This window comes from Drosophila subobscura, chromosome O (genome assembly GCF_008121235.1).
Source record: "Drosophila subobscura isolate 14011-0131.10 chromosome O, UCBerk_Dsub_1.0, whole genome shotgun sequence".
Classification (NCBI taxonomy): domain Eukaryota; kingdom Metazoa; phylum Arthropoda; class Insecta; order Diptera; family Drosophilidae; genus Drosophila; species Drosophila subobscura.
This window is the reverse complement of record NC_048533.1, coordinates 9,574,322-9,594,104: the sequence shown is the minus strand read 5'-3', so window position 1 is coordinate 9,594,104 and position 19,783 is coordinate 9,574,322. Positions and strand designations below refer to the sequence as shown.

The 19,783-nt window shown below is 47.9% G+C and overlaps 6 protein-coding genes across 7 annotated transcripts in view; 4 read left to right on the top strand and 2 right to left on the bottom strand.

Moving 5' to 3' along the window:
* Positions 1 to 590: 590 nt before the first annotated feature.
* Positions 591 to 1,450, top strand: LOC117897147 (MORN repeat-containing protein 4 homolog). The gene is made up of 3 exons (XM_034805816.1): positions 591 to 706; positions 766 to 1,060; positions 1,127 to 1,450. The coding sequence occupies exons 1-3, from the start codon at positions 679 to 681 to the stop codon at positions 1,392 to 1,394; spliced, it is 591 nt and encodes a 196-aa protein (XP_034661707.1). The 5' UTR covers positions 591 to 678; the 3' UTR covers positions 1,395 to 1,450.
* On the bottom strand, positions 1,427 to 4,816 carry LOC117897145 (MMS19 nucleotide excision repair protein homolog). Of its 2 annotated transcripts, none has more exons than XM_034805814.1 (6): positions 4,625 to 4,816; positions 4,177 to 4,560; positions 3,756 to 4,105; positions 2,233 to 3,687; positions 1,751 to 2,173; positions 1,427 to 1,689 (listed from the first exon to the last, which is right to left on the bottom strand). In XM_034805814.1, the coding sequence occupies exons 1-6, from the start codon at positions 4,707 to 4,709 to the stop codon at positions 1,498 to 1,500; spliced, it is 2,889 nt and encodes a 962-aa protein (XP_034661705.1). In that variant the 5' UTR covers positions 4,710 to 4,816; the 3' UTR covers positions 1,427 to 1,497. The 2 variants fall into 2 exon arrangements, with proteins under 2 accessions (XP_034661705.1, XP_034661706.1); XM_034805815.1 differs by lacking the exon at positions 4,625 to 4,816 and having other exon boundaries at positions 4,177 to 4,273; positions 4,336 to 4,450.
* Positions 4,817 to 5,350: 534 nt separating this feature from the next.
* LOC117896460 (katanin p60 ATPase-containing subunit A-like 1) lies at positions 5,351 to 9,251 on the top strand. Its single transcript, XM_034804792.1, has 6 exons — positions 5,351 to 5,505; positions 6,572 to 6,793; positions 6,853 to 7,474; positions 7,538 to 7,659; positions 8,095 to 8,654; positions 8,724 to 9,251. Exons 1-6 carry the CDS (start codon positions 5,494 to 5,496, stop codon positions 8,920 to 8,922), a joined length of 1,737 nt encoding a protein of 578 aa, XP_034660683.1. The 5' UTR covers positions 5,351 to 5,493; the 3' UTR covers positions 8,923 to 9,251.
* Positions 9,252 to 9,698: 447 nt separating this feature from the next.
* On the bottom strand, positions 9,699 to 10,653 carry LOC117896462 (vacuolar protein sorting-associated protein 37B). Its single transcript, XM_034804795.1, has one exon. It carries the CDS (start codon positions 10,586 to 10,588, stop codon positions 9,893 to 9,895), a length of 696 nt encoding a protein of 231 aa, XP_034660686.1. The 5' UTR covers positions 10,589 to 10,653; the 3' UTR covers positions 9,699 to 9,892.
* Positions 10,654 to 10,745: 92 nt separating this feature from the next.
* On the top strand, positions 10,746 to 12,340 carry LOC117896461 (RAB6A-GEF complex partner protein 2). Its single transcript, XM_034804794.1, has 4 exons — positions 10,746 to 10,920; positions 10,985 to 11,199; positions 11,259 to 11,530; positions 11,587 to 12,340. The coding sequence occupies exons 1-4, from the start codon at positions 10,778 to 10,780 to the stop codon at positions 12,259 to 12,261; spliced, it is 1,305 nt and encodes a 434-aa protein (XP_034660685.1). The 5' UTR covers positions 10,746 to 10,777; the 3' UTR covers positions 12,262 to 12,340.
* A 696-nt stretch (positions 12,341 to 13,036) lies between these two features.
* LOC117899714 overlaps positions 13,037 to 19,783 on the top strand; it is a 54,745-nt gene continuing 47,998 nt past the window's right edge. Inside the window, 1 exon segment of the mRNA XM_034809929.1 lies at positions 13,037 to 13,701. The gene's annotated coding sequence lies outside the window, so the exon portion shown is untranslated.

The window sequence follows — 19,783 nt, the reverse complement described above, 5'->3', positions numbered from 1 at the left end:
AAAGAACAAGAAAACATAGACTGGGACTCTGCTTCCAATTGTGCATGCAAAAATCTCTTTACTTACGCGAAGTAAAGAAAGTTTTCGGTTCTGATCGTGCTCAATGGAGTTTCTTTCCTTTAAGTGCAGGTTGTTGGGCATGACCTCTGTGCGGATCTATCGAGAACCTATCCAACCAAACAGAAAAAGAAACACTGAAAAAGCAGTGGAGGCCACAAAACTTCTCATCCTGGAGTAGAAACACCTCCAGAAATTACAACTGGTAAAGATAAGACAGTCGAGGATTTAGTAAAACGGAGCGGTGTTTCATCGCTGCACATAATGTGGAATATAAAATCTAACAGCAACTGTTTAGAGGATCAAATTATCATAGCAAATTATCATAGCAAAGAAGACTTCGTGCACTCAGCTAAAGCTCCATAAAGTACTTCGAGGGGCAAATAATTCTCTCTTTCCTGAGTTGATTCTTAGCTCGGTAGATTTTTGTGCAATTTTTGGCAAACTGCCAGCCCACTGTGCAGCCGTGCAATATGCTAATTAGATTTAGAACACCAGGGCCAGCGCCCCAATGGAAGCCACACAAGACTCTGGTTTCTGGTGCGGAACGAGCAAAGCTCAGTAGCAGCTTGGAGAGCATCACGAACAGTGGAAAGTGGATAGTGGGCAGTGATAGAAGCAATGGCCATGGACGACTACGACGATGACAGTAAGTGAACGAAGGAAGCGACGTCTGCCGCTGTGAATCAATCCCATTCGCCCTTCTAGTGAGCAGCGTGGGCGTGACCACGGCACGCATAGAGAACCAGCATCATCAGGGCCAGCACGGACACGGACATGGACACGGACATGGCCAGGGTCAGAGTCAGTACAGTGCGGGCGCCGTAAAGGTGGGCGGCTGGCGGTACGAGGATGCCAGTCGCTACATCGGGGAGTGGAATCAGCTTGGCCAGAAGCACGGCATTGGCCATCTGCAGTTTGCCGACGGCACACGCTACGATGGACAGTTCCAGGAGGGGCTCAGCCAGGGCGTGGGTTGCCTCTGGTTTCCCGATGGAGCCAAGTGAGTGCCGCAATCAAATCAGTTATCAAAATTCCAACGAGGCAGAACCCTAATCCTTATGCACAGATATGAGGGCGAGTTCCATCAGGGTTGGTTCCATGGCAGTGGCATCTTCTGGCGCGCGGATGGCATGAAGTACGAGGGTGAGTTTCGTGGCGGCAAGATCTGGGGACTGGGACTGCTGACATTTCAGGACTTTACGCACGGATTTCCGCGTAACGAGGGCTTCTTCCAGGACTGCCGCTTCATGCGGCGACGACGCTGCCCCGAGGTGGTGCAGCGGGCCCAGAAATGCGCTCTCCTCGCCCGCTCCCAGTGCGAGCATCCGTATTGAGCTTTGACAGCTGGCAAATAAACTCGTGTAGATCCTATGGATTGTGCGTTCTCTTATTTCTGATTTCGTTTAAAATGTTAACAATAATTTGTTCGTTCCGTGGCTAATCTCCGTTGGCGGCTCCCACCAGGTACCAGGCATTCCTGGCCTGCACCGCCGTGGTCCGCACCAGACGCTTCGGATCGTCCAGGGCTGCGGCGAGGGCCAGCGTCACGTCCACCTTGTGTGGCAGCAGAGCGAACGTTGGATACTTCGTTATATCGTAGAGCAGCTGCAGCGCCGCAATTCGCACTTGCTGTTGGGATAAACAAATGAATGAAGCCCCGACAGAGTCTACAGTCTCCAGAATCACTCACCATCGTGTGCTGCGCCTTGTATTTGGATAGCTCCAGGCAGCTGGGTATGAGATGGCCCAAATGCGCCTGGAAATACGCATCCTGCTGCTGCACAAAGCTCTCGCAGATGCCCAGGGCAATGCACAAGGACTGCGCCTCGTTGTGCTCCTCCAGGCTGCGGAAGAGCAGCGGTCCCAGCTGCTCGATATTCAGCTTGATCACCGCCTGCGGCGTGGCCTTCAGCACGTAGACAAACGCCTTCAGATGATGCACACAATAGTCGGCCAGCTTGTTGCCCATCTTGCCCATGATGGTGTGGAAGAACTTTTGCTTGTACAGGACCTTGACGACCGGCAAATCCAGCTCGGGATATTCAGCTGCTATAATGTCAAAGCCCAAGGCAGCGGCAGTGCTCAGAGTCGGATGCTTGAGCAGATCCGACAGCTAGCAAGAAAGCAAAGGTTACAATTTGTTGGCTGATTAAAGGTTCCTCCTGCACTCACATCTCCCACAATATCGGCGGCCTCATCGAAACCGGCCACCACCAGACCCTTGGCCACCCAGGCAAGAATCTCCACAGCTCGCACATCGCCCGTCTTGATGGCCTTCTTCAGTTGCTCGGTGATCTGCTTCACTTTACCCCGATTCTCCGGGGAGTTTTGCATTTTGTTAACCAAACTGCAGAGCAAATGGTGGGCAATGACTCGCAGCTGCTCGTTGTCGGTGCTCAGGGAGAGCTGGGTGAGATCGCTCAGCAGCCGCTCGAAGTGATCGTCCAGACTGATGTCCTTGTGCAGGTAGCCCAGCAGCCCCTTGGCAATGTACAAATCCGCCGACTTTTGCAGCTGGAGCCCCGGCAGATACTCGCTGATGATGGCACTCTGCTCGGAGAGCGGCAGTTGCTGGATGATGCGGCTCAGGGCGCCGGCAATCTGCTCCAGGGACTGCAGCGTCAGATCCTCCGTCTGCTGGGCCAGCTCGATGAGCTTGTGCAGCAAATTGGACTGCTGCTGGAGGTCCACAATGAAGCGCTGATCCTCCTGTGTGAGTAGCGTGTTGAGCGCCTCCAGAGCCAGCAGACGCACGGGCTCTGGGTTGCCTGCCTTAAACATCTGCGTCATGACCAGGTCCAAAATGCGTTGGGTAAATGCCATTTGGGGTAGCAGCGGCAGCAGGTTGCTGTAAATCTTTCGCTTGATAAAGTTCGAGAAGATCTCAAAGTTCCGAATGCCAATGTCGATGAAGTTCGCCTGCAGCTCCACCGGCTGCAGGGCGCCCAGGCCCACCGTGAGCACGGTGAAGTCCAGGTCGATGGTGGGATGGCTGATCAGCTGCACCAGCGCCTTGTACACCAGCGCACGCTGTGCCTCGCTCAGCACCGGGGCGCACTCGTTAAGTACAGACAGGGCCGCCTTCTGCAGCTCCAGGTCCTCCTGCTTGGCATCGAAATCCTCCCGCTCGCACAGTCGAAGCGCTGCTATAACGTCGTCCTGCAGGGGAACGCGTATCGTGGTGTCCAGTTTCTGGAGCGAATCACGCAGGGCGGTCAATTTGTACACCTGGGCGACAATCTGGTATATCTTGATGCGCTGGTCGGGCGGCGACGTGCCGAGATCCGTGGCCTGCAGCTTGAGCAGAAAGCTGTTCAGGATCTTGTCGGCGGCAAACGGTGCGTCTCCTGCCACACACACCAGCGCAATGGCCGTCGCCGGATGGAAGAGCCGCTGATTCACGTCGCTCAATTGGGGCAACACCACGCCCAGCACAGACGTCTGATAGCTGTGGCTAATGCTGGGCACATGGGCCGCTCGCTCCAGCAGCGCGCCCAAAGCCTTGAGCGAGGCTTTCAGAATGTCTTCGTTGTCGGCGCCAGGAAATGTTTCGGTCTTGAGCGCCTGCCAGATTTGGTCAAAGTGCGGCTCCAGCACAGAGGGAGGGAACTTGACGGCCGCTTGATGCTGGAATACAAATGAAAGCGGAAATTAGTGGCTGTGAAGGTTGCGTGAAGGTCGTTTGGTTTGCTTGCCAGCAGCTCAATGGAGTCCAGCTTGGCCACCAGCAGCTCGCTCTCCAGCTTCTCCACGGCCAGTACGACCGTCCACTCGGCAAACTCATTGTTGGCCACCAGACAGTTGGTCAGCTTGGCGGCCAACTGGTCACGCGTGATGGCCGTGGGGTCCTGCTTGCTGGGATTGAAGTCGATGGGGAAGTAGCAGGCGAAGATCTCGAACATCTCCTCGGCCAAATGAAGCAGCGGATAGTTGGCCATGAAGTCGGGCATGAAGCTGAAGATGATCTCAAGATTGCGGGGATCGCGCTCCCCGTCAATGGAGTTGATTAGGCCGTAAACAAAGTCACCGGCCATCGTCGTGAGCTCTGTCAAAGGGGGAAATAAAAAGGGAATGTAAAAGGAGGGGAAATCGATTGTAAAACAGGTCGGGCCATACCCTCCTTGTAGGTGAGCGTCAGGTACTTGAAGATGTTGAACAACTTGGTGCGGTCTCCGCGCGTCTGCGACTGGCAGGTTGTGTGCTGGAAGAATGCCTGTAGGATCAGTGGAACATTACCGGCTGGCAGAGCCTTCATGTGAACCATTGCATCAATACCATCGATGATCGCTGGCATCACGTTGTGGTGATCCCGCAGTCGGTCCGTGTAGAACGTGGTGAGGAACTCCAGCTGCTCCGCACTGAGCAAATCCGTTGGCAGGGCACACAGGACCGCGGACAACAAATTGGTGCCGGCCACGCGCTGCTCCATGTCTGGCGAGGACAGGGCAAAGCACAACTCCTCCGCCAGCAGCGATATGTCATATACGCCAGCGGTCAAATCTGGAAAAACAAAGACACTTTTCCGATGAGAACAGGAGCGTCCGGAGACTTTAATGCCACTTGCCCTTGGCGATTTGTGTGGCTTCCTTCTGGAGTTTCGCATCGCTTTTGAGGGCCTTCTCGAGGGTTGCGCGCGTGGGCGTTGTCATTTTGGGCGCCGTCGCTTGCGTGATGGGCTAAATTTAATAAATGTCTAAGCACGTTAAGCCGAATTATTAAGAACCGATAACCGATGAGACGACCTTATCTATAGACGCAGGGTTGCCAGACCACGCGCTGCTGTTGTTTTGTTTTGGTAGGTGCATATAGTGAAATATTTTATTCCATTTGACATTTTTAACCTGAACCCGAATCCACACAAGCAATGATTGATTGGAGGAGCAAAGATACAAGCAGCTTTTTTCTTATGGTGATATTGGACATAAGGGCATTTAGAAGGTATGTTCATTAGCACTGACAGGTGTTAGTGTCAGTGGGTTAAAACCGTTTCCTTCTTCAGTATATTTAAGAAATATGAATGCTAGTTTTTTGGTCGACCTTTTCAGTTTTAACCTTATTTTGCAATCAACCCAATTAAGATAGTTCATGAAAATTAGACAGTTTTATGCAGAATTTAATGATGATTTGAGTAAAACTAAATTTTTAAAGCTGAGATTTCTAAATAGCTGGTAATATTAAAGAGAAGATCAAACTCGAGGAAAATGATTTAAGATTTACGGTATATTTACAGTAATTTTGAAAATGGAAGGGCATATTTCGGTATATTTGTGAGGGTCTGTCGGTATATTTGATCGATAAATCCTCGGTCACACCTGCCCCTAGTATTAACAAACACAAGCAGCACTTTTTTTTAAATCGCCTTTTAATTATTAACTAAATAAGTTTCGTTTTAACTTTAAGCTTTCAACGCCGTGTAACAAATCCAGTTCACTAATGTCCATAACCGTAAGTTCATCGAGTGGCCGCCAAAATGTCGGTGTTGTGTGGAAGTTAAAGCCAGCGGCTGCCGAGAAATGTCAACGTCAGACGCCCGCCCCCACGTAGCTGGGAGCATAAATTGGGAATTGTATTCAAAAGCGCAGAAATGCAATCTTCAAAGCCCTGCAATTGACTTGAAATCTATTTAAATCGCATTCAATTACACATTTGTGTGTGTGAGTGCGCGCCGCTGAAACCTGAGCTTCGCTCTGGTTTTTTTCCTTCTTTTTTCGCTGCTTTGTGCTTGTGTGTGTGCGAGCGTTGAATTTTTCTTGTTATTTTTTTTGCATACAAAACGACATTTTGAACGTCGTTGAGTTGAAAGAATCATTCAAATGCGAGAGCCAACAAGGTCGAGCGCCTTATTCGGGCGCTGCTGCTGTTGCTGCTGCGGCCATGGCTATGGCTATGGCTGCTTCCAATGCGGGTTTATAATAATTTTATTACATTTTTCCAATCGGCATTTCGGCCGGGGCCCACGTCCCGCCTTGGAAGTGGAAGTGGAAGAATGGGAATGTGAATTGAGAGCGTCTTTAAATATATTTACACAGACGATACTTGCCCGTTGACAATTGCAGATTTTGTGTGTTTGTGTGCTTTATAATTAGCAACGCACTTCGGTCGTTGGCATTGCCACTCGTGCCGAGTATCTTCCTTTTTATTTGGTTTGATTGTATTTTCTGGCTGCTCGGCTCACTTTCCATTTTTACCTGCAAGGCAAAGGCGGCGGCGGGCGTTGGGGCGGGCTCTCTCCATGTTTGATTGTGTGATTGTTAGGCATGGTGTGTGTGTGTGTGTGAGTGTGAGTGACGCAGTGCCGCCAAAGTCGCTTCCGTTCTATTGTTCGCACTCACTGACACCAGCTCCCCTTCCCGCATACCGCACACACCGTAGCAACCAACATTAGAAGCAGAGAAACTCTTGCTACGCACTCGAATGCTTTAATTGGAACTAATCTTTATTTCGTTTTTGGTTACAACGACGACAACCTGTTCCGTACCGTGCCGATCCGTTCCGTTTGGAATCTGAGCAGCTGCTGCGAGGTGGCAAGCAAAAGACAAGCAACTGTGTAGGAATGACCGTAATGGCCAAAACTACGTTTGAAGAAATATGCGATAATGCCAAATTAGCCAGGGACATGGCGCTGACGGGCAACTATGACTCGGCCTGCATCTACTATGAGGGATTGCAGGGCATGCTGGCACGCCAGCTCAAGGCCACAGCGGATCCCATGCGGAAGGGCAAGTGGAGCATGGTAAGCGCACAGGATAATCCCCCAATTGTCAAACTCACATCACTCTGTTGTGCTTGCAGATCAATCAGCAGATCAGCCAGGAGCATGCCAAAGTGAAGGCCATACAACGCACACTGCAGGACATATCGCTGGATTTGCAGAGCACTAAATTTGCCCACAAGCTGCGACAGCAGTTGAGCGAGGAGAGCAACGTGAGCCAAGATCCCTCCGCCTGGTTTAAGCCCGATCCAGATATTTGGACACCACCGCCCAAGGATCCAGACGTCTGGGGTCCGCCCAAGCCTCCACCCTCGACCTCGGCCAGCAGCACCACACAGGTTGTGGGCCGGCGAGCAGCAACCAACAATCGACGCAACGGCACCAACGCCACGCAGAGCAACCGTCCCAGCACAATCCCACAGATCACGAACCGAAACGGTCCGAAACGCAACTCGTCCGCCGCCGCCACCGCCTCCACCTCGAACAGTGCACGTGCCACCAATGGCCGGGCAGGGGGACGAAAACTTTCCACCTCAAACAACGATCGCAATGCCAACAACAACGACAGCAAGGACGAGGACGGCGTGGCAGGCAGCAATGGCGGAGCGGGCGACGGTGAGGGCGGTGACTCGCAGGCGGGCGAAGAGGAGCGCAAGTTCCAGCCAAATAATCACATCGAAGCCGAGCTGGTCGACATTCTGGGTGAGTTGAAACTCCCCCATCACGGCGCTTCCCTTCCTAACCATTGTCCCTTGCCTGTTTCAGAGCGTGATATTCTGCAAAAGGATCCCAAGGTGCGGTGGAGCGACATTGCCGATCTGCAGGATGCCAAACGGCTGCTGGAAGAGGCTGTGGTGTTGCCCATGCTCATGCCGGACTACTTTAAGGTGCGTCATCGCTTTTGCCTGTTTACTCTGAACTCTGAATCACTTCATAGCAAGTTGATCTTATCTACGCTGCGGTGTTGGGTCAATAAACGCCAGCCGTGCTCCACAATATTTGTACAACGGATGAGACACAAACGTTTACGAGCTGATGGAGCATTTGAATTTGATATTCTGAAAGTTTGTAGCTCTCCCAGGGCTTATCTAGGGCAGTGTTAAACCCGCAGTTGTGTAGATTTGTTTGTGTGGAACTCTTAGAACCCGCTTTGATTGATTTTGAAGAGGAATCCCCGACACTTGCTGTGAAAGTTGTATTTGCCTCGTTGGCACAATCTTATCTACAAATTGTGATACGCGTTGCCTGATATCTACAGACACATGTATCCAGTGGCACCAACAAGTAGTTTTTATTGATGTTTTTTTTATTGATTTCTTTAGGGCATTCGAAGGCCATGGAAGGGTGTGCTCATGGTCGGACCACCGGGCACGGGCAAAACGATGCTGGCCAAGGCCGTGGCCACCGAATGCGGCACAACCTTCTTCAATGTCAGCTCGGCCACGCTCACCTCCAAGTACCGTGGTGAGTCGGAGAAGATGGTGCGACTGCTGTTCGAAATGGCGCGCTTCTATGCGCCCAGCACGATCTTCATCGATGAGATTGACTCGCTGTGCTCGCGCAGAGGGTCGGAGTCGGAGCACGAGGCCTCGCGACGCGTCAAATCGGAGCTGCTGGTGCAGATGGATGGCGTGGGCGGTGGCGAGGAGCAGGCCAAAGTTGTTATGGTGCTGGCAGCCACCAATTTTCCCTGGGACATTGATGAGGCGCTACGCCGGCGGCTGGAGAAGCGCATTTACATACCACTGCCGTCGGATGAGGGGCGCGAGGCGCTGCTCAAGATCAATCTGCGTGAGGTCAAAGTGGACGACACGGTGGATCTCACCTACGTGGCCAACGAGCTGAAGGGCTACTCCGGAGCGGACATAACCAATGTTTGCAGGTGGGTTGACTGGGTTGGCTGCTGCCTCAAGTCTTGGCTCTAACTTCTCGTTTCCTTTTGTTCTCGTAGGGAGGCGAGCATGATGTCCATGCGGCGGAAGATAGCTGGCCTTACGCCCGAGCAGATCAGGCAACTGGCCACCGAGGAGGTGGACCTGCCCGTGTCCAACAAGGACTTCAACGAGGCCATGAGTCGCTGCAACAAGAGCGTGTCCAGGGCGGATCTGGACAAGTACGAGAAGTGGATGAAGGAATTCGGCTCGTCATGATGGCGTTACCGTCACCCACTACACTACCCTCCCTCGTTGCAGTTTGTAGCAATTGTAGGAATATATTTTTGAATACCCTAACAATAGGCGCTTAAGTTATTAAGCTTTTAAAGTGAGATCCGAACCGAACCGAACCGCCCGGAGGAATAGTTGAACATATTTTATATAAAACATTTTACACACGATATGGAAACGGAAGCCGTTGGAATTATGAAAAACACAAAAGACTAATCGTTCTCTAAGAGGAAACCCAATGAAGCGAAAATGCAAATCTGAAATTGAAACGACACTGAAATCGAAAGGAAGATAGGCAATAATATACACACACATTTGATGGCGAGAGAGAGAACCAACCCACACACAAAATGCACCACACAATCCTAACTTCCTGTACTAATAGTTAATCCAATCAGCTGCACTCTTCTACTCTATATATACACGTTAAGGAATCGCTTTAAACGCCGCCTAGCCTTGGGCCCCCATCCATCACCACGCTCCACCATGTATTGTTTTTATCCAAAATGTTGTATTTTGTTAACAGGCAAAGCAAAGCAACGCAAGCGTCTAACATTTAACATTAACTTTCGCTTAATTTATAAATTATACACTACATTACATACGATAAATATATATCATAGTTTTAAATATTAATTTAAACACAAAGAGAAACCGTTCCCATTGTCCATTTGATTCGTCTGCGGAGGAGGAACCTGAAGCAATATGTACTTAAAGTGAAGATTGATTCTACTCTCAAAATTTTAAACAATAAACACAAGTTTTTAACTCGATGAGATGTTGTCGTTTATTAAATATTTCACACAATTTTATACTGTCGGTTGTTCAAAATTCCCCTACAACTGCGTCACGGATGCGTCATGCGTCGCCCCCCGCCCAACACTTCGTCTCCTCTTCTACTACTACTACTACTATGGCAGTAACCAGTCTACGGGTGTTGCCCCCGCAGCCCCTTCTAGTACGGCCTCGACGGCGGCGGCATGGGCATTAGTGGACCCATCATGGGATATGGCGCTGGGCCACCAGCCGAGGGATAGGGCATACCACCGGTCGGGGGATAGGGCATCGCGGATCCACCGGGCGAGGGATAGAAGCCGCTGGCCGGCACATTACCGTACGCTGGCAGGTGGCCGGGGGCTGTGCTGCGGCGCTGCTTGCGTATGAGATCCTGCATCTTCTCGGCCTTGAGGCGGCGCAGGTGCATGGTGCGGCGGCTGGCAAGAAACTCCTCCAGGAAGGCCTCCACATTGAGCTCGTTGTCGTTGAACTTCTTGACCATCTCCTCGGTCTGCTCCTCGCTCTCCGAGGCCGCAGTCTGCAGCAGCGCCAGGGCCGTCTCCTGGCCTACGCCACCCGTCTTTTTGTTGAGCTCTGTGAGCTTCTCCTGCACGGCACTGCAGCAGTTGCGCCCCTCCTCGGACAACTCGGACAGCTTTCCGCGCAGTTCGATGATCTGTGGCTCCTTCTCGATGTTCTCCTCCGCTCGGCTGCGATTGTCTTCGAATATTTTGTTCTTTTGTTCCTTCAGCGCCAGCAGAACCTCGTCCACCTTCTCGTCCAGCTTGTCGTCATTGTTCAGCAGCTCCTTGAGCTGGTCCGAGCTGAGCGGCGCTATGGAGGTCTGCAGTTGGTTCAGATATTCCTGATACATGGCTTCAGTTTACGTGGAAAAATTAAATTAAAATTTTTTATTTTGCGACTCTATTTTGAACAGTGTGACCGTGAATTTATACATTAAAAATACCAGAAATATACCAGTCTTAACCCACTGAACTAGTTCATTGAACGAACTTGTGGTTCAACCAGCTGATGCTAAATGGATAAATAATAGATTTTGAAAATGATTGAAATTAAGGCCAAATTGGTGCGTGCCGACTCGGCCATCTATGCCACAGGCGAACGCGTCGAGTGTTTGATTGAATTCACCCACAAAGTCTTTGCCGACGAGCAGCCGCCGTCCAACAGGAATGCCAACGAAGCAGGGTACGAGTTTCAGCCAAAACAACAAACGAACTAAATAAATAAAAGCAAATTCCATATTGAACAGGCTGGAGAACCTTGCCTGGGCCTCCGCACAGCTCCACTGCTACCGCAAGACCAGCTATTCGACGCCCACAGCGGACAAGACGCAAGAGCTGACGGAGCTCATCGGAAGAACCGCCTTGGATGCGGTCACCCAGGCGCCCGGAGAGGTAATAGTGGCCACCAAACCGAAGATACTGTTCTGCGACCTAAAGCTGCAGCCCGGCGAGACCAAGATATGTGAGTAGCGCACTGCCAGATCAGATAAAAACTCACCCAGAGGTCCTCCCAATTGACAGATTTCTTCAATGAATTTGTGCCACGCGATGGTCCGCCCACATATCGTGGACACGACATCAGATACTTCTACAAGATCACCATAGCCACGCAGCGGGTCAAGTCCAAGGTGCAGACACTTGCCGTGCCCATCCGTGTGCTACCCATTCCCATCATTGCCCGGCCGGATGAGCTCCCCGTGACGGTGGAAACCAACGAGGAGCTGGCGCCCACCAATCCCTTCCTGGAGAAGCGTGAGATCAGCGAATTGGAGATATCCTGGCACCATCTAAAGGTGCGTAAAAGCAACCTCCAGTAACGATTATTGATGCCTTTTGTTTCCCCTTGCAGAATGTGACTGCCCGACGTGCTCCAAAGTTCTATCGCATCTCGAACAAACGAGGATTCGTGGGCCGCTTCTGCCTGTTCAAGCCCGCCTACAAGCTGGGCGAGGACATAGTGGGGAGCCTGGACTTTGATGGCTGCCAGGTGCGCTGCGTTCAGTTCTCCGTGAAGCTGCAGCAGCAGGAGCTACCCATCCGGCCACAGCCGCCACAGGCGCTGCAGTCGCAGTCGTCGGTCGGGGACGATGCCTCCTCCATCCAATCCTTCGACATGGCCAGCGTAGCCAGCGGCGTGGCGGTGGACAGCTTGCACAGATCGGCCACTTCGGGCAGTGCCCGGGAAAAGGACACGCCCGAGCCCACAGGCAAGCTCTCGACCATCTCCAACACGCATCAGGTGTGCTACGCCACACAACAGACGCAGGTGGTGGTGCCCATTCCCCTGCACGTGACGCCCACATTCCGCACGGATCTCGTCGATGTCAAGTGGCGGCTGCACTTCGAGTTTGTGACCAGCACGATGATGGATTTCGGTGGCCCCAATCCAGAGTCCGGGGAGCTGAAGGCGCCCGCCGAGATGCCCGTGGAGACGATGGTGTGGAATCTACCGGTCACCATCTATGCGGCCAATCCGCTACAGATCTATAACCCCAATCAGACCTTCAATCTTTTAATTAAGTGAAGGCCATCTGTGGCAATGCAATATCCATTATCGATACTAATTTACTCTAAAAACAAAATATTAAAGTACCTTTTTTATATTTTAAATGTTTTAACCCGCAACGAAACTAGGGTTGTCAAATACATATCAAAATTCCAATATATCGATATATTTTTAAATAAAAATATTTTATATCGCGATTTTTTTATCTCAAAATATATATATAAGCGTAAGAAGCGTCTCACACGTCCCTTCTCGTTTTGGAAGCTAGCCAATCTTGTGGTCAACTAGTCAATCTTTATTGACGAATCAGGTAAAATTATAGTTTTCGCGCTAAGATCCCTAAATAGCTGGTAAGATTAAACAGAAGATCAAAAGTCGAGGAAAAGTGCTTGCTCACATTTGATACGCAAAAATGAGGAGAGAAAGAGAGGATCTTGCTGACCTAATCCTCTCTTTGGCATGTAACGGAAAGGTATGGCATGCAGGGAAAAAAGGACGAACTTTTTTTAGTCCCCCACCTTCATAGCACCTTTTGAAAGGATCCCCAATAGTGCCTGCCAGAGCGTATGGCGGGAGAATTTCCCTGACCCTTTAGACACAGGAGAGAACTTCCCTGACCGTTTAGACACAGGAGAGAATTTCCCTGGGAGAATTTCCAACACGGAGGATTAAAGTCGCAGGTGTGATGTGCCTTGCGTACCTCAAATTTTTGTGACGTATTTACCCGTTGTCGACACCCTACAAATTTCTCAGCGAAGTGGCAGCGCAGTCAAACAAATTTTTTCACCGTGCGCGGCTGTGTGTCGGACGATATAAATTAAAACAATTCAAAATCGAGCTAAAATATAAAATTTTCGCCGCGAAGCATGAAACACCGATACTGTGTCGATTTTTCTTTCTGAATTCAGAAAATACACAATAATATCAACTAATATTTTCGCCAAAAAGACGCAAGCGTCGCTCACCGTTTGCTGTGAAAATTACGATCGAATTTTCCTAGAAGGCAGGAAATTGCATCAAAACGTCGGCAACAAGTGAAAAAGTGATTCTATATAAATGCACAAGCTTTGCTTTGCATTTGTTAACATAAATTAAAAGGCAGTGCGGTGCGCGCCTGCCATTTATCGTTTGAATTTTTTGCGCAATTTCCATTTTACTTTTTTCGCATTCCTTTGCGCGTAGCGCTTGTTCGACGCCGTCGGTCGTCTTGGTGGCCCGCTGTCGACGTAGACGCAAATTGCGGACTGCGCAGCCGTCGATGCCGTTGCGTCGCGAAATGTGCAACAACAAAAATACCAATACAAGTACAAATACAACGAAAAAAGTGAACAAATCTTCAATTGTGGCCTTAATTTAATTAGGCGAGAAAAGTGTAGTGAAAAAAGTGCTCTTTTTACACCCGTACTTCACTGGAATATTGGAATATAATACAATCACGCGGCTAGACGCCAGAAAAAGGTATTGCAATTGAGTTAATTATGAGCTTTTGCTCTTAATTGCTTGCAAAATAAGTGCCCTCCCCCAACTCAATCCTCCCCCGCTCCGACAACAAACAATTGCCATGTCCGGCTTAGCAACAAAAACAACAAAGGCAGCCAGCAGCGACATTCCAACGGCGTCTGCAGTTCTACACACAAACACATACACGCGTGCTCCACCCGCGCATCTTTCTTTTTTGTACTTTCTGCTTTTGAAGCTCTTTCTCCCTCCTCGCAACAGAAGCGCCTTCCCCCTCTACACATTGAACACGTAACAGGATACGTGATTCTCTACGCTAATCTCCCCCGCTCCAATACGTAACAGTGGCTTCTCTACGCGGGATGGTGGCTTAGAGAGCACATCTTCAGCTTAAGCCCCCGAAAAGGGTGCGACCAACAGTGTTACTGGACTCCCCACCTCCTTCCGTGTCTACTTCTTGCCTTTCGGTTATTTTTTTTTTTTGCTGCTCACCTTCATTTGTTATCAGAGTTTTGCCTTTGTTTTTTGATCGTTTCTTTCGTGAAGATGTGGCTTCGCATCACACGAAAAGTCTCCACTCTACTCCACACTCACTCAAGCGCGTTCTGTCTCCCTCTCACTCACTCACGCAGAAACAGCGCCATACAGTTATACCTGTTTTAGTGGAGGAGAACAGCTCTGCTTCACAGCGATGGTGTGTGTGAGAGAGAGAGAGAGATCGTGATGGAGGGAGGAGAACAGAGCCTCTGCTTGCGAGAGCACTGGAAACCAGTGGATAAAAAGCAACAACATCATTGGAGAGCAGACTGGAAGATTGGAATTTTTAGTGCTGCTTGGCTGTTGCTGTTCCTCTTTGACCAACAGGTTTTTAGTAGCTGCAGCGCAGCAGCAGAGGCGCTCTTTACATGATTATTTTTCTACTACGCTTTGTTTTTGCCGGAGTTCTGGCTGTAGCTTACCTCCCTCCCTCCCTCTTCAACTTCTACTTCTATTTCTCCTCCTTCTTCTTTTACTTCTTTTGCATGGCAAAAGTTTCGGTCATTGTACTGTTGTCTTGCCTACCACAAAGCAACAACAAAACCAGCAACAACTACAATTACAAGCCTGTTTTGCGGTTCTTGCCAATTCTCAATTCTCTTTTTTTTGTTCAAGCTCTATTTTGGCGCTCCCTCCCCCCACACCCATTCTCTGTTTTGTGTTTCTCTCTCTTTTGAATGTTGCTACTGCATGGATATGCATTTTTCATAGCTGAACTTTGTACTTTTGTTGCATGACTCATGAGATTGTTACAGGGCATTTGACGGCGAAGGAGGAAGAGAAACAGTATTATAATTCAGAGACAAAGTTTGGCCATGAATTGAAGCTATTTTGATCATATAAAATTGGATAGAAAAGTCTCCGTCCGGTGTATTATTTTGGCAAAAGTAACATAAAGGTTCCCAAAAATCAAAACAGATTCTTGAAGACTTCTCTCTCTTAGTTCGCTCGTAAAAGTGAATGAGTAACAGCAGTATGGTGTGGAAGGAGTACCGGGAGAGGGAGTGAGTACATATTACCTTTTGCCCCGTTATCAATGAGCACGTTCCACATTCCGTTCCATTTACCTTATCAATGTGTGTCCCAAAAAAAAATAAAGGTCCGAGATAAACCAAAAACTATAGCAATAAACACACAATGCACTTGCATTGACAGCAACAGCAGCAGAAGGAGGAGGAGGAGGAGCAGGTGATAAGAAAATAGGGAAAGGGAGGGGGAGACAAATAAATCGAAAAACAAATATCAAAAGTTCAACAAATAAGGTGGAAAAAGAGCCAACGAGAAGACGAGAGCAACAGCAAGAGACGGACGGACGGGCAAGTGCAGAGGCGAATGTAGGCCGAATCTGATCGGATCAGACGCCCATGTGCGGAGAGAAAGAGAGAAACTGGGACACACACTCAGCGACAGAGAAAGAGACAGAGACAGAAAGAGAGAGAGAGAGAGAGAGAGACACCACTTACACGTGTGTTCAGGTGTGCGAGTGGGCCTACCACACAGGCAGGTGCCAGATAATCCAATTACGACACGATAGAGCTCATATTAGATTCCATTCAAACAATGGCCCAGGGGGGTCCATGGCTATGGAAAAGCAAATATTTGCCCATTGATAAAATACTTTAAACAAATTAAGGATCGGAAAACAGTGTAAACAATAGATTATGCACTGTCTCAAAAGGAGTGTCTTGAGGAAGAGGGACTCTACGGAAATTCGTCTTAAATCAGTTCCCAAACTAATTATTGTTACAAAGTAAATATTAGTAAAAGATTTCCAGACCCCACACTACGGCTGTCAGGTTGCTTTGGTAACACCATTTAACTAAAACACCACAAAGCGAATGATTGTCCACTTCCTCCTCAGCAAACTTGTTGAGCAATCGTAATGCCCAGCGATAGAATTGCTGAAACATCAGACGGTATGTGGTGGTATGTAGTAGTATTCGTGGAGGGGGGAATGATGACATCCATCCAACTGGTTGACGAACTTATCGTCGCCTTTCCAGCTTATCAGCAGTTCCCAATAGTTCCGACTTTTAACTAAAGGAATATTACGTAGTATTCCATTAGGTTTTATTTGATTTCTGTTGGGTTCTGTTGGGGTAGTAGTGTAATAACTATCTACTGATAAATACCTGATACTATATCAGCGCTGCTTTCAACTAAATATAAAAGTGAAGACAGACGACCTTATTTTCGATTAAAGCTCCCTAAGGAAATTGAACAAAGCTACTTGCGATTCCTTACTTGAAGTCTAACTAAAACAGTAATAGTAGCTTGAACATTTTAAATCTCAGAGAGTCTCCAATTTATGAAGATTTTTGGAAAATCTTGCTCTAAATTTCTTGTTGAATTTTGAAAATCTTCTATTTTAATAAATATTTAAATCATAGATTTCTGCATATCTCTGGAACAACTCTTAGGTTTCTTTAACTCTTTGGAATGTTTTTGTTTTGAAAATATTTTTCGCCTCGTAAGAGGTTCTCCTGGTCTCACAATCCCTGCTCTTGCTGCGGCTCTTGTGGCACAGCTGCAATTTAACGCCACTGCAGATTGGAGCACTGGCACCCCTTCCACTTGTGGCAACGACTTTGGTGATTGCGCCTCTCTCTTCTGGATTTTTTCGCCTATTTTGCAATTCCTTTTTTCCCCCGAGTTTGGCGAGTAATTGGAGTCGCTTTCAGATTTTCAGATTCAGAGAGCTCCAGCTCCAGCACTCTCTTCTTTGGGTCTGTTCTGTTCTTGTGTTCTCAAATGAAAAATAAGTTTATTTTTGGGTTTTGTTGTTTGTTCTGCCACTCCTCCGTCTGACTGCCCCCAGTTGCATGCCCCTTGCTCTCCCCAGGCACCACCTTTTGTTTACATTACTTTTGCTTTCGACCGATCCCGCAATAATCCCCAGTATCTGTGTGTGTTTCGCCTTTGCGTTTGCTTCGGTTTCCGATCTTGTGTTTTTTTTTTGCACAAATTATAGTTTATTATTCCACAGATTTTTCGGTAGGGAGGAATGGGGAGAGGAGAGTTTTATCTGGAAATCGGAGCTTTTGTTCGTGCAGCTGTTTGTCTCTGTCTCTGTCTGTCTGTCTGTCCATAAGGTGGGTGCTCTCATGAACAAAAGATCGAATGGATGCCGACGCGCACATATCATAATTCATGGGAATCGTAAAAATCCTCTATAAAAAGCTTAAAATTAGCTTGAAACAAATGAAAAAAATGTGTAAATAGTCGCACATGAGTTATGGATATCCGTTTTTATTGTTTTCAATTTGTTTCGAGTTTTATATTGTGATGTATTTCGTTGAAGATTAGATAATTTTTGGTAGATCAAATTTAAATTACTGAAACTGTTAGATATTTATCACATATGAAATATATTTCTCAAAATGTCTGCAATCATTTCAAAGTTACCAAGTTCTCCATGGAGTTCCAATAGAGATTGGTCTGGTTTTATGGTATATAGAAACTTTTCCCCTAAATAAACTCTCAAAAACTGTTGAAAATGCATTGCACATTCAGTGTTGATCGATCGGAGTGTGTGCGGTCAGTGCCACGCCCATCTGGCAGTGTGCAAAAGAGAGGTTGCCCCTTCAGACAGTGGTGTGTGGTGTTTTGTGTGTGTGTGGAGGAAACCCGTTTCGCAAATCCATTCGCTTGAAGAAATCAAACCCGTTTCCAACCGTCTCTCCAACGAGGCCTGACCGTGATTTTTCTGCTGTTGTTGTTTTTTGTTTTGTTTGCTTTTTTGCGAGTGAGTGAGTGAGTTATTGTCGTAAACCGATGATCAGACTTGACTGAGGAGTGGAGGATATATCTAAGCATATACTGTATAAATGTACATACATGCATATGTATATCCCATGTGTTTCAGTGTGGCTTGCTTTTTGTTCCACATTATTTGCATTTTTCAATAAATACTCTTCGTACTCCTCGTGCCCTGAGTGGAGAGGGAATGTGTGTGAAAGTTGTAGATCTGTTGAGAAAGTTTCCCCTGCTATGACCAAATGCCACGCCCTGGCTTACCCGCAAGAGACTTCCCAAAGCCCTAGATTCCCGAGATTCCTTACCGCACATTCCGCACACGGATCGCATTACATCGCAAGAGAATTAAACCATCGGTTAACCGACAGAATGAGAACAGGAATCAGGGGAACTCCGCTGAAGGGATCCTCGGAATCGTCTTTCATTGTTAGACATTGTAAAAAAAACGTGTGGAGACTGAGATGTGTTGGAATGTGACACAAGAAAAGGGTAGGAATTCCACTGAAATTCATTGATTGGTTGATTGATTGAATGAGTGATTTGAATGGCCGTTATTAAGAAACAATTAAACGCTTAAATGTCATTTGGCTAAACTTTTAGCTAATTTTATGCTCATTCTCCATAGTTCCTTTACAATTAGTCTATTTTGGGTTCAAAAATTGCATGCAAAGAATGTCTGACGAATTAATCATGGAATTCATGCCATTCCAAATTGATTTTAGTATCAAATGGAGTTCTGTCAGCGAGAAAAATCGCTTTTTCTTAACAAAATGTTCTATAAAGAGCGGTACACCCTTCACTTTAACCTAATCTCATGTTGATCTTCATAGAAATAGGGCCATCCTTCATCGATGATCAATTAAAATGCTGTAAAACATTTCCCTCCTCTATCCACCCATTACAAATCCATCGACAGTTCCATCTAATGGATAATTCTGCCTCACAAAATCCGAAAGGGGTGACGGAATCTCTTCTACAATAAGGAAGATCTTTTTCCAGCAACAGACACTCTTGACTCGAACAAAAAGATACAAAAACTTTGTTGACTTTTTCATCTCTGGCCTGGAAATCGGGATTTTGAAATGGAAATGGGGCGGAACCTTGTCTGAGGAGGGTTTTCCTGATTGACATGCAGAGTAGCGGCCGTTGATGCACAATTGATGGACACTCAGGACGGAGAAAAGTGCGACAAGAATGAAGGTAAAAGGTGCCACAAAAGGAGCGAGTCTCTTCTACACGAAATGAATGAGAGCCACAGGCACAGGCGCAAGGTCTAGGACGATGACTGTACCTTTTTTTGAGAATCGAGAACCCCTCTCTGTAGAGAGATTGTGCCCTGGAATTGTCAATTGCTGGTATCATTTATAAAGGGGGGAAAGGAAAAACTCGTGTGTGTTTTTCCAACCACGTTATGCGCCAGTGCACACCACTGCTCTCCCTCTCTCTTTCTCACTATGGAGAGCCGCTCCCTCTCTGTCGTTGCATACCTTTGCGATCCTTACTCTCTTCGTAACTTCGTATCGTGCCCTCTGCTAGCTACCTGCTTTGCATGCTCTTGATTTTAGGTTTTATTTTGGCCGCCGCCTGTACCTGGGAACACTGGAGAACCCTCAGATCTGTGGATCTGTGGTCCTAAGCCCCGTACTTTTGTCTGCGGCTTCTATGGGAATGTGTCTGCCTGTTCGTGTTGCGTTCGTGTTTTCTGTTTTCTCTGGTTGTACTTTTTTTTCCACCCCTAACATAAACACTGGAATGCCAACCGAATCATAAAAGCGCGCTTGACAACAAG

Coding starts and splice junctions, on each gene's coding strand:
- LOC117897147 (XM_034805816.1), top strand. CDS start 679: ATGGCCATGGACGACTACGACGATGACA. Junction 707..765: donor GGACGACTACGACGATGACA/GTAAGTGAACGA, acceptor TCGCCCTTCTAG/TGAGCAGCGTGGGCGTGACC. Junction 1,061..1,126: donor TGGTTTCCCGATGGAGCCAA/GTGAGTGCCGCA, acceptor CCTTATGCACAG/ATATGAGGGCGAGTTCCATC.
- LOC117897145 (XM_034805814.1), bottom strand. CDS start 4,709: ATGACAACGCCCACGCGCGCAACCCTCGAGAAGGCCCTCAAAAGCGAT. Junction 3,688..3,755: donor TGGACTCCATTGAGCTGCTG/GCAAGCAAACCA, acceptor TTTGTATTCCAG/CATCAAGCGGCCGTCAAGTT. Junction 1,690..1,750: donor ACAAGGCGCAGCACACGATG/GTGAGTGATTCT, acceptor TTATCCCAACAG/CAAGTGCGAATTGCGGCGCT.
- LOC117896460 (XM_034804792.1), top strand. Junction 6,794..6,852: donor GGAAGGGCAAGTGGAGCATG/GTAAGCGCACAG, acceptor TTGTGCTTGCAG/ATCAATCAGCAGATCAGCCA. Junction 7,475..7,537: donor CGAGCTGGTCGACATTCTGG/GTGAGTTGAAAC, acceptor TGCCTGTTTCAG/AGCGTGATATTCTGCAAAAG.
- LOC117896462 (XM_034804795.1), bottom strand. CDS start 10,588: ATGTATCAGGAATATCTGAACCAACTGCAGACCTCCATAGCGCCGCTC.
- LOC117896461 (XM_034804794.1), top strand. CDS start 10,778: ATGATTGAAATTAAGGCCAAATTGGTGCGTGCCGACTCGGCCATCTAT. Junction 11,200..11,258: donor GCCCGGCGAGACCAAGATAT/GTGAGTAGCGCA, acceptor CCCAATTGACAG/ATTTCTTCAATGAATTTGTG. Junction 11,531..11,586: donor TATCCTGGCACCATCTAAAG/GTGCGTAAAAGC, acceptor TTCCCCTTGCAG/AATGTGACTGCCCGACGTGC.